The sequence below is a fragment of the Microcaecilia unicolor genome, chromosome 2, assembly GCF_901765095.1.
Source record: "Microcaecilia unicolor chromosome 2, aMicUni1.1, whole genome shotgun sequence".
Lineage (NCBI taxonomy): Eukaryota > Metazoa > Chordata > Amphibia > Gymnophiona > Siphonopidae > Microcaecilia > Microcaecilia unicolor.
Window position 1 is genome coordinate 108686312 of NC_044032.1, and position 17444 is coordinate 108703755.

General features: G+C 46.6%; 1 protein-coding gene across 1 annotated transcript in view; it reads right to left on the reverse strand.

The window, feature by feature from the left end:
* TRIM23 (tripartite motif containing 23) overlaps positions 1-17444 on the reverse strand; it is a 123506-nt gene that overhangs the window by 64367 nt on the left and 41695 nt on the right. The window contains exon 5 of the mRNA XM_030193188.1: positions 42-224. Coding sequence (XP_030049048.1) covers positions 42-224 — 183 coding nt within the window. The remainder of the gene's footprint in view (positions 1-41; positions 225-17444) is intronic.

Below are 17444 nucleotides of genomic sequence, written 5' to 3' on the forward strand. Positions count from 1 at the left end.
AGCATACTGATACCAGTACCACATATGAAACTTGTTCTTACATGTTCAGTGTGAGCTATTCCAATCCCATCTTCAACAATCTGTTCTCCTCCTTCAATGTGTTGAACAATGCTAACCAGTTTTCTGGAATACTCAGAGATTTCCTCCGTGAAGGTTCTTATACAGTGTGCCATGTCTAAAATGGACGTCCGGATCTGATTTGCTTCTGCTTCCAAAACAGCATGCTAACAGCAAAATCAGGCAGTATATATTAGTGAATGAAATCAATACTAAATGTTCAAGACTCTAATGATCTTGTTCCTTTCTCTCCCCCATTGTGAAGCATTCCCAAAGATTTAGAAGAACAAGCTATTAAACAGTTTCCAGCTAATGTGCCAAAATTTGTAACAAATTACTCAATATTTAGATATAACCAAATATCTAATCTGAGTACAATTTTTTAAATACAAGTCCTGCATCATTCAGAAATGTCAAATGTAATTGCATGGCTTGGCTTCTAACCCAGCAACAAGTGCTATGCAGTCATGATCATTAAACACAAGGAAAAGGTACACACAAGTTCAAGTCTATCAAAAAATGTTAGGTCACCTTAACCATAAAAACCAGTAAGTAAAACTAATGCTATCGTAAACTGAATTTGTAAGGAACTGAATTTGCTGTGTGCAGCAAATGTTTAGCCGTATTTGATTTTTGCTAACATGGCCATATTTTGGCAAAACCTGAAGAGATATTCATATTTTATATAGATATAAAGTGAAGATACTTAACTGAAGCAGGTATTCTCCAAGGGCATCAGGCCAGTCATTCTCACATGGGGGTGACGTCATCCACATCGCTCAGTGCAGAATGCTTTTACAAAGTATAACAGCTTTAAAAGCACGTGCCAGCGTCTCAGCTGTGCATGTGAGAGTGCCTTCCCGTCCACTGTGAGAGTGCGGGAAAACAGTACATTAAAGAGCTATACAAAAACAACTCCAAGGGGAGGAGGGAGGGTATATGAGAATGACTGGCCTGCTGTTCTCGGAGAATGCCTGCAACAGGTAAGTATCTTTGCTTTGTCCAAGAGTCATGTCATATCACAATTGGGAATCCCTAGCTACTAGGCTCACCAAAAACAACTGGAACTTGCAACAGCAAGTTCAAAATACTAATTAACCTGAGACTATATAAATATGTGAGAGTGCAGCCTTGAACAGAACAAAACGTGCATAGGAGTGGAGTTGGATTCTAGATCTCAAAGAAATTCTGCAGAGACATTTGTCCAAACTGACTATAGTGTCGAGTATCATGTTCAAAGCAATAGTGAGATGTGAATGTGTGGACCGAAGACCACTTTGCAGCCTTGCAAATCTTCTATAGAGGCTGATCTCAAGTGGGCAACCAATGCAGCCATGGCTCTGACATTATGAGCCTTGACATGACCCTCAACAATCAGCTCAGCTTGGGCATAAGTGAAAGAAATTCAGTCTGCCAGTCAATTGGAGATTGTGATTTCCCAATGGTAATCCTCATCCTGTTGGGATCAAAGAAATGAAAAGCTAAGTGGATTGTCTGTAGGGCCTAGTCTGCGTCAAGTAAAAGGCCAATGTTTGCTTGTAGTCCAAGGTGTGCGGTGCACTTTTTACAGGATGGGCATGAGGTTTGGAAAAGAACGTTGGAAAAACAATCGACTGGTTCAGATGGAACTCCAACACAACCTTAGGAAGAAACTTAGGGTATTCTCAGTATTCTCAGTGGAGGAGGGTAGTTAGTGGGGTCCCGCAGGGGTCTGTGCTGGGTCCGTTGCTTTTTAATGTATTTATAAATGACCTAGAGATGGGAATAACTAGTGAGGTAATTAAATTCGCCGATGACACAAAATTATTCAGGGTCGTCAAGTCGCAGGAGGAATGTGAACGATTACAGGAGGACCTTGCGAGACTGGGAGAATGGGCGTGCAAGTGGCAGATGAAGTTCAATGTTGACAAGTGCAAAGTGATGCATGTGGGTAAGAGGAACCCGAATTATAGCTACGTCTTGCAAGGTTCCGCGTTAGGAGTTACGGATCAAGAAAGGGATCTGGGTGTCGTCGTCGATGATACGCTGAAACCTTCTGCTCAGTGTGCTGCTGCGGCTAGGAAAGCGAATAGAATGTTGGGTGTTATTAGGAAGGGTATGGAGTCCAGGTGTGCGGATGTTATAATGCCGTTGTATCGCTCCATGGTGCGACCGCACCTGGAGTATTGTGTTCAGTACTGGTCTCCGTATCTCAAAAAAGATATAGTAGAATTGGAAAAGGTACAGCGAAGGGCGACGAAAATGATAGTGGGGATGGGACGACTTTCCTATGAAGAGAGGCTGAGAAGGCTAGGGCTTTTCAGCTTGGAGAAGAGACGGAGGGGAGATATGATAGAAGTGTATAAAATAATGAGTGGAATGGATCGGGTGGATGTGAAGCGACTGTTCACGCTATCCAAAAATACTAGGACTAGAGGGCATGAGTTGAAGCTACAGTGTGGTAAATTTAAAACGAATCGGAGAAAATTTTTCTTCACCCAACGTGTAATTAGACTCTGGAATTCGTTGCCGGAGAACGTGGTACGGGCGGTTAGCTTGACGGAGTTTAAAAAGGGGTTAGATAGATTCCTAAAGGACAAGTCCATAGACCGCTATTAAATGGACTTGGAAAAATTCCGCATTTTTAGGTATAACTTGTCTGGAATGTTTTTACGTTTGGGGAGCGTGCCAGGTGCCCTTGACCTGGATTGGCCACTGTCGGTGACAGGATGCTGGGCTAGATGGACCTTTGGTCTTTCCCAGTATGGCACTACTTATGTACTTACAGTGGGGGAAATAAGTATTTGATCCCTTGCTGATTTTGTAAGTTTGCCCACTGACAAAGACATGAGCAGCCCATAATTGAAGGGTAGGTTATTGGTAACAGTGAGAGATAGCACATCACAAATTAAATCCGGAAAATCACATTGTGGAAAGTATATGAATTTATTTGCATTCTGCAGAGGGAAATAAGTATTTGATCCCTCTGGCAAACAAGACCTAATACTTGGTGGCAAAACCCTTGTTGGCAAGCACAGCGGTCAGACGTCTTCTGTAGTTGATGATGAGGTTTGCACACATGTCAGGAGGAATTTTGGTCCACTCCTCTTTGCAGATCATCTCTAAATCATTAAGAGTTCTGGGCTGTCGCTTGGCAACTCGCAGCTTCAGCTCCCTCCATAAGTTTTCAATGGGATTAAGGTCTGGTGACTGGCTAGGCCACTCCATGACCCTAATGTGCTTCTTCCTGAGCCACTCCTTTGTTGCCTTGGCTGTATGTTTTGGGTCATTGTCGTGCTGGAAGACCCAGCCACGACCCATTTTTAAGGCCCTGGCGGAGGGAAGGAGGTTGTCACTCAGAATTGTACGGTACATGGCCCCATCCATTCTCCCATTGATGCGGTGAAGTAGTCCTGTGCCCTTAGCAGAGAAACACCCCCAAAACATAACATTTCCACCTCCATGCTTGACAGTGGGGACGGTGTTCTTTGGGTCATAGGCAGCATTTCTCTTCCTCCAAACACGGCGAGTTGAGTTCATGCCAAAGAGCTCAATTTTTGTCTCATCTGACCGCAGCACCTTCTCCCAATCACTCTCGGCATCATCCAGGTGTTCACTGGCAAACTTCAGACGGGCCGTCACATGTGCCTTCCGGAGCAGGGGGACCTTGCGGGCACTGCAGGATTGCAATCCGTTATGTCGTAATGTGTTACCAATGGTTTTCGTGGTGACAGTGGTCCCAGCTGCCTTGAGATCATTGACAAGTTCCCCCCTTGTAGTTGTAGGCTGATTTCTAACCTTCCTCATGATCAAGGATACCCCACGAGGTGAGATTTTGCGTGGAGCCCCAGATCTTTGTCGATTGACAGTCATTTTGTACTTCTTCCATTTTCTTACTATGGCACCAACAGTTGTCTCCTTCTCGCCCAGCGTCTTACTGATGGTTTTGTAGCCCATTCCAGCCTTGTGCAGGTGTATGATCTTGTCCCTGACATCCTTAGACAGCTCCTTGCTCTTGGCCATTTTGTAGAGGTTAGAGTCTGACTGATTCACTGAGTCTGTGGACAGGTGTCTTTCATACAGGTGACCATTGCCGACAGCTGTCTGTCATGCAGGTAACGAGTTGATTTGGAGCATCTACCTGGTCTGTAGGGGCCAGATCTCTTACTGGTTGGTGGGGGATCAAATACTTATTTCCCTCTGCAGAATGCAAATAAATTCATATACTTTCCACAATGTGATTTTCCGGATTTAATTTGTGATGTGCTATCTCTCACTGTTACCAATAACCTACCCTTCAATTATGGGCTGCTCATGTCTTTGTCAGTGGGCAAACTTACAAAATCAGCAAGGGATCAAATACTTATTTCCCCCACTGTATGTACTTATGCGTGCAAAGAACTACATTGTTATGATGAAATTTAGTGCAAGGTGGATCCACTACTATGCCCTGAAGCTCACTAACCTGCGAGCTGAAGTTAACAGCCACCAAAAATAAAACCTTCCAGGTTAAGTACTTCAGATGACAGGAATCAAGCGGCTCAAAACAAACTTTCATCAGTTGGACGAGGACAACGTTGAGGTCCCATGACACAGGCGGAGGTTTGACAGGGGGCTTTGTCAACATCAAACTTCTCATGAAGCGAACAACTAGAGGCTGTCCAGAGATGGGCTTACCTTCAACACGGGAATGATAAGCACTAATTGCACCAAGGCTAACCCTTACAAAGCTGGTCTTTAAGCCAGACTCGGAAAGGCGCAAAAGGTATGCAAGCAAGCAGGATCTGTGTAGGGCAAGAAAGAGGATCTAGGGTCTTGCCCTCACACCAGATGGCACACCTCTTCCATTTGAAAGAATAGCACCTTAGTGGAATCGTTCCTGAAAGCCAGCAAGACCCAGAAGACATCCTCAGAAAGACACAAGGAAGCAAATTCTAAGCTCTCAACACCCAGGCTGGAGGTTGGGATGCAGAAGCGATCCCTCTCTCTGTGTTATGAGGGTAGGGAAAACACTCCAATTTCCAAGGTTCTTCAGAGGATAACTCCAGAAGAGGAAGGAACCAGATCTACCTGGGCCAATAAGGGATGATCAGGATCATGGTTCCGCGGTCTTACTTGAGTTACAGCAAAGTCTACCCCATGAATAGGATGGGAGGATGCGCATACAGAAGGCCATTCCCCCAATAGAGGAACAAGGCATCTGATGCTAGTCTATCATGTGCCCTGAACCTGAAACAGTACTGAGGGAATTTGTGAATGAATGGAGTGACAAAGAGATCCACCGAGGGGTGCCCCACACTTGGAAGATCTTGCAGGCAACGCCCATGCAGAGTGACCACTCGTGCGGTTGCATGACCCTATTCAGTTTGTCGACCAGAGTGTTGGATTTGTCCGCCAGGTAGGTGACCCTGAGAACTATCCAGTTTTGAATGGCCGATTGCCACATCTGAATGGTATCCCAAACACAGAGGCTATGATCCGGTACTCCTCTGCTTGTTGGTGTAATACATTGCAACCTGATTGTCCATTTGAATGAGTACAATTTGGCTGATCTCTGAAAGCCTTTACAGCATTCCAGATTGCCCGTAGCTCCATAAGGTTGATATGAAGATCTATCTCCTGAGACGACCAAGCACCCTGAGTGTTAAGCCCATCCCCACCCCAAGCAGGATGCATCCATCATCAGCACCTTCTGGAGCTGAGGAATTTGGAATACAAGGTCCCACAGTCAAATTGGATCTAATTGTCCACCAGAGGAGGGACTGAAGTGTTACCCGTATGACATCCACTAGGTTCCCGGAGTCTTGACACCACTGGGAAGCTAGGGTCCACTGGGCAGTTCTCATGTGAAGACATGTCAAGGGAGTGGCATCCACAATGAAGGTCATGTGGCCTATGTAACCTCAACATCTGCCGAGCTGTGACCTGCTGGCTGGCTCAAACCCAAGTGGCAAGTGTGACTAGAGCATCCACCCTCAGCACAGGGAGAAAGGCTCGTGCTTGCTGCATGTCTAGCAGGGCTCCAATGAACTCCATTTGCAGAAACAGGAGCAGATGGGACTTGGGGTAGTTGAAAACAAACCTTAGTAGCCCAAGCACCCCAATAGTCCTCCGCATGGATGCCTGAGCACCTTCCTATGATGTGCTCTTCATCAGCCAATTGTCCAGGTAAGGAAACGCATGGACTCCCAGTGTACGTAGCAACACTGTGATTACCGCTAGATACTTGGTGAAAACCCTGGGAGCTAATGCAAGGCCAAATAGCAACATGCAGTACTGGAAGTGATAAGTTCCCACCAAAAATCTGAGATAATTTCTGTGGCCTGAAAATATCTGGATGTCAGTGTAGGCATCCTTTAAGTCCAGAAAGCACAGCCAATTTTTTCCTGAATCATTGGGAGAAGGGTGCCCAGAGAAACCATCCTGAACTCTTCTTCAACTAGGAATTTGTTCAGGGCCTTTAGGTCTAAGATGGGATGCATCTTCCCCTTTGGAGACAAGAAAGTACCTGGAATAGAATCCATGCCCTTCTTTCCCTGGTAGAATGGGCTCGACCACGTGGGCCTTTTAAAGGGCGGACAGTTCCTCTGCAAGTACTTCCCTGTGCTGACAGCCGACGCAAGATGATCTCAGAGGGCAATTTGGTAGTCTTTGATGCCAATGCAGGGCATAACCGAAAGAGACTGAAGAACCCACCGGTCAGAGGTTACAAGGGGCCACCTTTCTTAGAAAAAAAACTCCCGCCAGTAGGTTACCCAGAACGGTCACCTTTACAGTGGCTATGCTCCACTGGAGCAAGTCAAAAGCCCATCCCTTGTTTTGATTAGAGAGCCGGCTGGGCCTTAGGGGAGATATAATTGAGGTCTACAAAATCCTGAGTGGTGTAGAACGAGTAGAAGTAAATCGATTTTTTTTACTCGTTCCAAAAGTACAAAGAATAGGGGACACTCGAGGAAGTTACATGGAAATACTTTTAAAACAAATAGGAGGAAATATTTTTTCACTCAACGAATAGTTAAGCTCTGGAACTCTTTGATGGAGGATGTGGTAACAGCAGTTAGTGTATCTGGGTTTTAAAAAGGTTTGGACAAATTCCTGGAGGAAAAGTCCATTGTCTGCTATTGAGACAGACACTTTCCCTGGGATTTGTAGTATGGAGTGTTGCCTCTATTTGGGTTTCTGCCAGGTACTTGAGACCTGGCTTTTGGCCATTGTTTGGAAAACAGGATACTGGGCTAGATGGACCACTGGTCTGACCCAGTATGGCTACTCATGCTTTTAGGCGCATGCTGAAAAGAACGAGCGTGCTGGGTCTGAGATTGCTGAGAATGACGAAAAGGAGGGTTCCTGTGACTCTGAAAGTAGTAGGATCTCTCTTCGACTTGCCTGAAATTTCTTAGATGAAGAGGGTGCAGAAGGCATCCAGAAGGTGAGAGTATCAATTGATATCAGTATGTTTTTTTTTTATGAGATCGGTGACCTCCTCCACCTTCTCTTAAAAAAAAAAAAAAAAATTATCCCCCCAGCATGTGGCATCTGCCAATCTCTGATGGACCACTGGGTCCAAATCAGAGACACACAGCCATGAGAGTCTCTGCATTGCTATATTTTGGGTAGACATCATGGATGCCACATCAAAAGTATTGTAAGCTTCCCTAGCTAGAAACTTATGACACACCTTCTGCTGTTTGGCCAGCTGATGAAGAGATTCAGCCTGCTCCGGTGGGAGAGAATCCGCCAAATCAGTTATCCTGCGCACCAAGTTCCACAAGTGGAGGCTTGTTACACAGCTGGTATGATTGTATACGGGAGAGGAGCATAGAGGCCTGATATATCTTAAGCCCAAAGGAGTCCTGGAGGCGCCGAAACAAAGTCTCTGGATTCCACCACCAGGGAATGATGAGGCAACTATGGCCTATAAAACCTAGGAGAACTTTGGATCTGATACATGGTATCTATCTTCTTTGGGAAGACAGGGACAACAGATGGGCCTCCCAGTTCTTCACCTCAACGTCACATAAGATCTTGTGAAGCGGGACAGCCGCAGCCTCTCTAGGAGAAGAGTCGTGATCCAGGACCTCGAACATCTCAGCCCTGGACTCGTTCTCCATCTCCAAATGAACTGGAATGGCAGTTGCCATTTTCCTGACAAAAGCTGGGAAAGAGAGGCTCTCAGGTGGAGACTTTTGTCTCTCTTCTGCTGGGGAGGGGTCAGCTGGGAAATCATAGGACTCCTCCTTCAAGAAGTACCTTGGGTCCTCATCAGATGCCCATGAGCACTCTGTATCGGTGTCAGCAAAGAACTCCTCATGGGAGGTTCCGACACCGAGCCTGCCTCGAGTGTGAGGAACTTGGTCCTTGCCTGGAGCAGTGTCAAGATGCAGGCTCCACCCCTGGCTCCAGCAAAGCTTCCTCCAATGATGTTGAGGGGATACTCGCGTGGGTGGCTGTCGACACCAGCACCGCATGCGGAACTGGCGTCAGTAACCTCAACACAGGCTGAGAGCCTTGCAAAACAGCAGGAAGAGACATGGCTGGTGCAAGCACCCCTGATGCCAATGCACTCTTCTGTAGTATGCCCGCCAATTGCTCCTACAGCATTGTCTGGATGCGCTCATCGAGGTCTGACATCAGGAAATGCTGGGGCATCAATTCAGAGACAGGATGCTGAACTGCCAGTGCGACAAGAGCATCCATCCTCAGGTACCTGTCCCAGCTGCATGGATATCCCAGCGTCAGCACCTCTTTGATGGAGGGGGAATGCTCATCCCAGTGCAGATACTTCTTGGGGACTGGAACCCTCAGTGCCCCAGTGCTCCCAGGCACCATGCGTCGAGGGGGTTCAATACTTGTGCTTCTTGGCCTTCACTTGATGCTGAGCATTGACAACCCTCTGTGTCGAGGACAAAGTCAAATCCTCACATTTCCTCGGTGTTGGGTCCGACTGTGACTGTCCCAAGGGCCCTGCACAGCAGATGGCGTTCAGGCAAGTGAAGACTTCCTTGATGCATGTCCACTCCCAGTGTCGAACTTGGGTCTAGCAGCCATACAGACCGATGCACCTGATGCTGATGCAAGTGCCAATGTCGACGATCTGGACCTGGCTCCAAATATTTTCACTCTCTGCGCCTCTTTGGATGGCCACTCTTCTGCATACACAAAGAAGACAGCTGGAAGAGCTATATTCTGGCCCCAAACACTGGAGACACCTAGAATGTGTGTCAGTTCCAGAGATGGTCCGACTGCACCGAGCACAGCACTTGAAGCCACTGAGAACATTCGATGACATGGAAGGAGAAACAGCCATGGCCAAATCAAACGGCTTGATAGTGACTAAAAAAAGGGCAAGCACCAGAAAAATCGAGGGAGAAATACCGAACAGAGCTCAGGTCTAAGCGCACAAAAAATAAAGGAAACCTAAAAGGAATGAAAAACTAAAACTATAAGGAAAGGGAGAGGGGCGTTTCCAAAGAAAGAAAAACAAACGTCAGGCAAAAAACATGGAAGCAAACGCACAAAAAACAAACACACAAAAAAACCCCACACAAGCAACAGACACTGAGGACTGTAGGGCAATCACGTTCTCTCAACAGTGCAGATGAGAAGAAACTGATGGTCCCGCGCTCTCGTGGGGGTGGGAAGGCAATTACGCAGGTGCAGTGGGGTTGCAGCACATGCTCTTAGATCTAGTAGCTTGTTTAAGCTCCACACCAGGCAACATGGATGACATTACCCACATGTGAGTACATGGCCAGCTTGTCCTTGCCCAGCATGTCACTGTACACCGCGTAGAATGAGCCTGCAAGGCCTGAGGAGCCTGCATCCCTGCAAGCAAATAAGCTGATGCAATAGTCTCCTTCAGCCACCTAGCAACTGTGTGGAAGCCACGAGGCCCAGCCTCTGTTTAACAAAAAGCACAAAACAGTCTGCCTGATTTGAAAAAGCTCATTCGTGACACCCAGATATCTAATGAGGACTCTACACAAATCGAAAAGCTTCAAGGAAGAATACTGAGCCTCCTTGTCCTCTCTGCAAAAGGAGGGAAGCTCCACACACTGGTTGAGTGCTGATACCACTTTTGGAAGAAAGGAAGCAACTGTGGACAGGGTGACCCCCGTCTCCGAAAAGCAGAAAAAGGAATTCTGATAAGAGACAGCCTGAAGCTCTGAAACCCTATGTGCTGACGCAACAGCCAGAAAGAACGCTATCTTTAGCGTAAGATCTTTCAAAGAGGCTGTCCAGAGTGGCTCAAAAGATGGCTTCTGAAGTGCTTGAACGACTAAGATTTCACTCTGACGTACAAAAGGGAGGCCACAAGTGGCCCGCTCTCCACATGAATCAAGCGATATCCAGGTAAGCTGCCAGAGATGTCTTCTGCAATCAGCCCCTGAAACAGGCCAAAGCCTTAACCTGAACTTTTATGACAATCCTTTCTGAAGACCTGCCTAGAGAAATGCTAGGATGTGCGCAACCTGAACAGAGAAGAGAGAAAGTCTGAACTCAGAACACCAGCCCTTGAATGTCCTCCATACCCTCACATACTCCATGGATGTAGAGCATTTCCGAGCCTGAAGCAAAGCAGCAATAACCAAATCAGAATAATCTTTTCATCTCAACCAAGCCCTTTCAATGGCCAAGCCCTAAAGCCAAAGGGGAACAGATCCTCCATGAGTACTGGACCTTGCTTCAGTAGGCCGTGTACCTGCGGAAGACGGAGAGGATCCCCGTCCAGCAGCTGAATCTGTTCCTCATGCCACGGCCTCTGCGGCCAATCTGAGGCTACAAGAATTATTCAACCCCAGCGCAATGCGATCCTTTTTAATACATGGCTTATTGTGGGCCAAGGAGGGAAGACACACAGTACATGGATCTCAGGCCAGAGCTGCAGTAGTGTGCACCAATCCCCATTGAGCCTGGTTCTTTCCAACGGCTGAAGAACTTGGGCACGTTGGCATTCATTTTCATTGCCATCTAATTCAGAAGTGGAGAACCCCATCAGTCCACTATCAGCTGAAACCCCTGGCTGGACAATTCCCATTCTCTCGGGTCCAAGAGTGCCTACTAACAAAGTCCGCCTCCACATTCAAGGACCACTTCGTAAGCTGCCAAGCAGAGAAGATTTTTCTCTGCCTAACACATGAGGGAGGCTGCCTCCACCACCATCAGATGGCTGCGGATCCCGCCTTGCTTGTTGACATAAGCCACCACCATCACATTATTGGACAAAACTCAGACCAGGGCGCCCGCCAGAAAGGAAGTGAAGTTGCATAAAGCATTCCCCACAGCTCTGAGCTCCAAGTGATCAACCACTGAGACTCCTGTTCTGTCCAGGTGCCTTGTGCCAGATGGAATTTGTAATGAGCTCCCCAACCCGACTTCCTGGCATCCATTGTCACCACCTCCCATTGTGTTATTGGAACAGGAACTCCGACAGTCTAAATTCTTGGTGACAACCACCACTGCATACTCCATCTGGCAACCAGCATACAAGGAAGATGAAGGTCGAACTTCTGCGACACTGGAGACCGGCAACTAAGAAGTGACTCCTGTAATGGCCACAAATGAGCCCTTGCCCATGGCACTATTTCCATCCCGCCATCCTTGATTGCAGAACCTGGACGTAGTCCCAGACCTGGGTCTGCTTGATTGTAGAACCTGGACGTAGTCCCAGATCCTCGGACTGCTTTTATTGAGGAGAAGATAAATCTGTTGAACCAGCTTCGACCTCATGCATTCTGTGAGGAAGATCTTCCCCCTTGCTGTGTCAAATAGAATGCCCAGCTATTCCAGCATCTGTGATGGAGTTAGTCTGTTATTTTCAAAACTGATCACCCAACCCAAAGACTGTAGAAAACAAACAACTTTGTCAGTTGCTGCCATGCTGTCCCAATAAGAGCATGCACGAATGAGCCAGATACAGGTAAACTCCGATTCCTTGGTGCCAAAAAAAGGCTGCCACCACCACTGTAACCTTAGTAAATGTTCTTGGTGCCGTGGTGAAACTGAAGGGCAAAGTGACAGTCCAGCTCTGGAAAACATAGAAATCTTTGATGTGGCAGCCATATGGGTATACATAAGTATGCCTCCTTGAGATTGATGGCAGTGAGAAATTCTCCTGAATTAACCAAGGCTGTGACTTCTCTTAGCGTTTCCATGCAGAAGCAGGACACTCAGAAACAGCAGTTTAGACCTTTGAGATCTAAGACCACACGAAAGGTGCCTTCCTTCTTTGGGACAATGAAGCAGAAAGAGTTGGCCTTGTCCCTGTTTGGCCTGAGGAACTGGAACAATGGCCTAGAGCACCAGCAAGGTATCTACAGTAGAGAGTTGCATGGGGATAGAAATCTAACCCGTCCCCACCAGAATCTAATCCGTCACTGCCTCAAGTAATCTCCTCCATCCCAGCCCCTGGCCTGCCCTGCACTTGCCGTGCTACCTTGACCTCCTCCCAAGAGAGCTAGATTCTATAAGCAATAAAAATAGTAAAAGTAACAAATCATTTTCTTCTGTACTCTGCTAAATACAAATTAAGATACACATATCCATTAGCAGCATGCCCCCCCTCCATCCCCTTCTATCCTATGTGCTCTATTTCCATTTCCCACTCCTCCATGTATGTCCCCCTTACCAATCTTTTTCCCCTCTTCCCTGCACCCACACTCGCTCACCTTTTTTTACCAAGAAGGTTAGATAAAACAGGAGATGGGGTGAACCTATCTATCTCTTTATATGGGCTGAAGCCAGTAGGCGGTGATTGCCGCCACACTGATTCACCCAAAACAATAGCAAACACTATTGAAAACAATAACAAAAAGATTATTAGAAATAAGGAACTTTTTTTTTTAACACTCATATATCACACATTATCCCAAGCAAGCTTAGGTTCAATGTAGCTTACGTCAGTGAGACAGAATAATAACATTCAGTTATATCATGGGAGCAAGTAGATGAATATGTCTGAAATACTTAACAAAAGCTGAGGTTAGCATATAAACCCAACTGGGCACTTAAAAAAAAAAGGCAAGTGCATTTTTATAATGTACCACTGCAATCCACAAAACAAAAGGAGCAGGTTCCCATTTGATCAGTAGGCACAGGAAAAAAAAAAGATTTTAAATGCTCTCAGGTTTCAACCTAATTCATATTTAATGTGGGATATAAATGTCATAAGTAAATAAATAGATAGAAACTCTGAATGTTCGAGTATCTGATTCTCATAACATGATGCCTGTTTTAGTGGCCCTTTACCAGAAGAAAAAAATCTCTGCATGAATATAACAGTGCTAGGGTGTCCCTTTAACCAGCCTCTCCAAACCACACACTGATTACGATTTATAACAAATTACTACTCTACTTATGAAAAGCTATTCCGTTATTACAGTGGTGGAAATAAGTATTTGATCCCTTGCTGATTTTGTAAGTTTGCCCACTGACAAAGACATGAGCAGCCCATAATTGAAGGGTAGGTTATTGGTAACAGTGAGAGATAGCACATCACAAATTAAATCCGGAAAATCACATTGTGGAAAGTATATGAATTTATTTGCATTCTGCAGAGGGAAATAAGTATTTGATCCCCCACCAACCAGTAAGAGATCTGGCCCCTACAGACCAGGTAGATGCTCCAAATCAACTCGTTACCTGCATGACAGACAGCTGTCGGCAATGGTCACCTGTATGAAAGACACCTGTCCACAGACTCAGTGAATCAGTCAGACTCTAACCTCTACAAAATGGCCAAGAGCAAGGAGCTGTCTAAGGATGTCAGGGACAAGATCATACACCTGCACAAGGCTGGAATGGGCTACAAAACCATCAGTAAGACGCTGGGCGAGAAGGAGACAACTGTTGGTGCCATAGTAAGAAAATGGAAGAAGTACAAAATGACTGTCAATCGACAAAGATCTGGGGTTCCACGCAAAATCTCACCTTGTGGGGTATCCTTGATCATGAGGAAGGTTAGAAATCAGCCTACAACTACAAGGGGGGAACTTGTCAATGATCTCAAGGCAGCTGGGACCGCTGTCACCACGAAAACCATTGGTAACACATTACGACATAACGGATTGCAATCCTGCAGTGCCCGCAAGGTCCCCCTGCTCCGGAAGGCACATGTGACGGCCCGTCTGAAGTTTGCCAGTGAACACCTGGATGATGCCGAGAGTGATTGGGAGAAGGTGCTGTGGTCAGATGAGACAAAAATTGAGCTCTTTGGCATGAACTCAACTCGCCGTGTTTGGAGGAAGAGAAATGCTGCCTATGACCCAAAGAACACCGTCCCCACTGTCAAGCATGGAGGTGGAAATGTTATGTTTTGGGGGTGTTTCTCTGCTAAGGGCACAGGACTACTTCACCGCATCAATGGGAGAATGGATGGGGCCATGTACCGTACAATTCTGAGTGACAACCTCCTTCCCTCCGCCAGGGCCTTAAAAATGGGTCGTGGCTGGGTCTTCCAGCACGACAATGACCCAAAACATACAGCCAAGGCAACAAAGGAGTGGCTCAGGAAGAAGCACATTAGGGTCATGGAGTGGCCTAGCCAGTCACCAGACCTTAATCCCATTGAAAACTTATGGAGGGAGCTGAAGCTGCGAGTTGCCAAGCGACAGCCCAGAACTCTTAATGATTTAGAGATGATCTGCAAAGAGGAGTGGACCAAAATTCCTCCTGACATGTGTGCAAACCTCATCATCAACTACAGAAGACGTCTGACCGCTGTGCTTGCCAACAAGGGTTTTGCCACCAAGTATTAGGTCTTGTTTGCCAGAGGGATTAAATACTTATTTCCCTCTGCAGAATGCAAATAAATTCATATACTTTCCACAATGTGATTTTCCGGATTTAATTTGTGATGTGCTATCTCTCACTGTTACCAATAACCTACCCTTCAATTATGGGCTGCTCATGTCTTTGTCAGTGGGCAAACTTACAAAATCAGCAAGGGATCAAATACTTATTTCCACCACTGTATACTTCCTTTGTGTACATCCATACATATAAGCAAGATTAAATAAAAATACCACCAAAAATAAAGAATGTGGATCATAGGTTTGCTTGCTTTGTTTTGCGTGTGCAGCGATGACAGCTGCGCGAGGAAGGGGAAACAGATACCAACCTTGGTTTGTTTGTTTTTTGGGGGTTTTTTTTAATAGTTCCTTCCCTCAAAATTCTGGACTCCCCTCCAGCCCTGGGTGCCCTCCCAGCACATACCTCAAGCCACCCTGGTGGTCTAGTGGTGTCTTCGGGGCAGAAAAGATCCCCAGTCTTTCCTGCCTGCTGCTGCTGACCCTCTTTGCTGCCACACCGCTTCTTTAAAATTGCTGCTGAGAATTCCAGCAGTGGCCTCGCAAGACCGTCGCTGGGAGACTCTGCAACCATTTAAAAAAAAGCTGCGACAGCAAGCGGATCAGCGGGCAGGAAAGACTGCAGATTTTATCTGTCCCAAAGAAGTCACTAGACCACCAGGATGGCTTGAGGTATGTGCCAGGAGGGCACCCTGCGGCTCGTGGGAGAGGAGGCAAAGATCAGGACGGCAAGTCCTGGGTCCATCCACAAGGGGAATCCCGATTCTTGCCGTATAAAATATTGGCGTGCCTGAAAGTGGGACTTCTGACCATACTGCTGACAACCATCTGCTGTCTCGAAATCGAAAGCCCCCTGAAGATGGATGACCGGGGCTTTTGGCTTATCCTCTGGCAACCTCTATGGCTTAGTTACCCCCAGTTCTTTCACCAAGTTACTGAGATCTTCTCTAAATCACCACTTGCCCCAAAAGGGCAATTTAATGTGATGTGATCGACGCTGTATCCACTGCCCAATGCCACAACCAGAGTTACCGACATGCCCTAACAGGCATAAATGCACAGAGCACCATAGACCTTCCGTGATAAACATGTCATAAATAGCATCCACCAAGTAGGCTAACCATGTTTTCAGCTGGATGTTATGACGCCCAACTTGTGTTTCAAACTGCTGATGCCACGAACGAGCTGCACACTGTTGCATGAAGGCCCAGAGGCCACTTCAAAGGCTTGTTTCAGCAAGCCTTCTAGCTTCCTATCCTGTAGGTCGTTTAGGGCAATGTCCCCTTCCAACAGCAAAGTGGTCTTCTTAGTCACTGTCGTAACAAATGAATTCACCCTGGGAGGCTGCAATTTACCTTTCTCCTCCAGAACCAAAAGGTAGAGGCAAGCCACAGCTCTTCCCTCTCTCAGCCCCGTGTCCAGTGAGACTCATCCTGCTATAATCAGGTCCTGAATGTCTGGATGCATCAGAATGGCCTCAGAACCTCTAAACCCACTCATGATCGATGCAAATGGAACTCCTCACGCCGAAGTAGAAGGCTCCTCAATGGAAAGCACCGCCAATGCCTCAGAAATAAGAGTACTGAGCTCCTCTTTATGAAACAACTTCAGTACTTTCGAGCAATTCCCCTCCTCAGAAAGGAGAAATCTCTCCTCTAACAGCTCCTTCAATGATGGCTCCTCTGAAACAGACCAAAGCCACATCAGATACAAAGGGAGAAGCAGAGATAGACCATCTTTTAGGAGCCAAATAAACTGAAGTACCTTACAGCAACTCTGATTGTTCTTGCTTCAGTAAATAGGCCTGTTGTAAGAGCAATACAAACTCCAGAGAAAACAACGATCCCAATGTAGCGAATGCTCTGACAGAGGGATGAGGTTGTAAAATGGCAGCTGTGCTCCGCGCATAATCAAACACAGGCTGTTCCTCACTGCCAGTCAGCCCCGACAAAATGGCACCTATTCCTGCGCTCTCCAGCATCAAACTGTGCACTGACACTGCCAGACAGCTTGAAGTCCCCAAATTATTCTGATGCTGCACCAAATCTAAAGATGCGCTGCCGCCGTCACCCCTACATCCTGCAGAATTCCCGGCTTGCACAACACAGTCCCAAGTAGTGAGTCAGAATCCCTCCCCTGCACCAAGAAGAACTTGCAGCCTTCCAAGTGGTTCTGAGTCAAACTTTAGTTGAACATACCACTGCCAGCCACTCCCCCCAAGCTTAGTCTCCACAAGTCTTATCGCAGCTGAGAAAGAATCAGGACTGTCCCACGCTGTCCAGTAAACCTCTTTCCTTTTTTTTTTTTTTTTTCTTTTCTCCAGATATGACTATGCAGGCTCAAGCCACCTGCATAGCTCAACTGGAGACCACCTGACCAACTGGACCAGGAGCAAATCAATCAAAGCCAGAGGCTGAAAAGTGTGTCCATCCACCTGCTGGAGATTGAAAACACTAAGGAGCTGGACTGGATGCCAAGACAGAGATGTCTCAGCTCAGTTTTCAGTTCTCTATCTCCACCTGCCTGTTGATAGACACAATTATCCCACAGGTTCTGAAATTGCAGGAAGCTACATAATGGAAACTAGTTTTAATCCTCAAA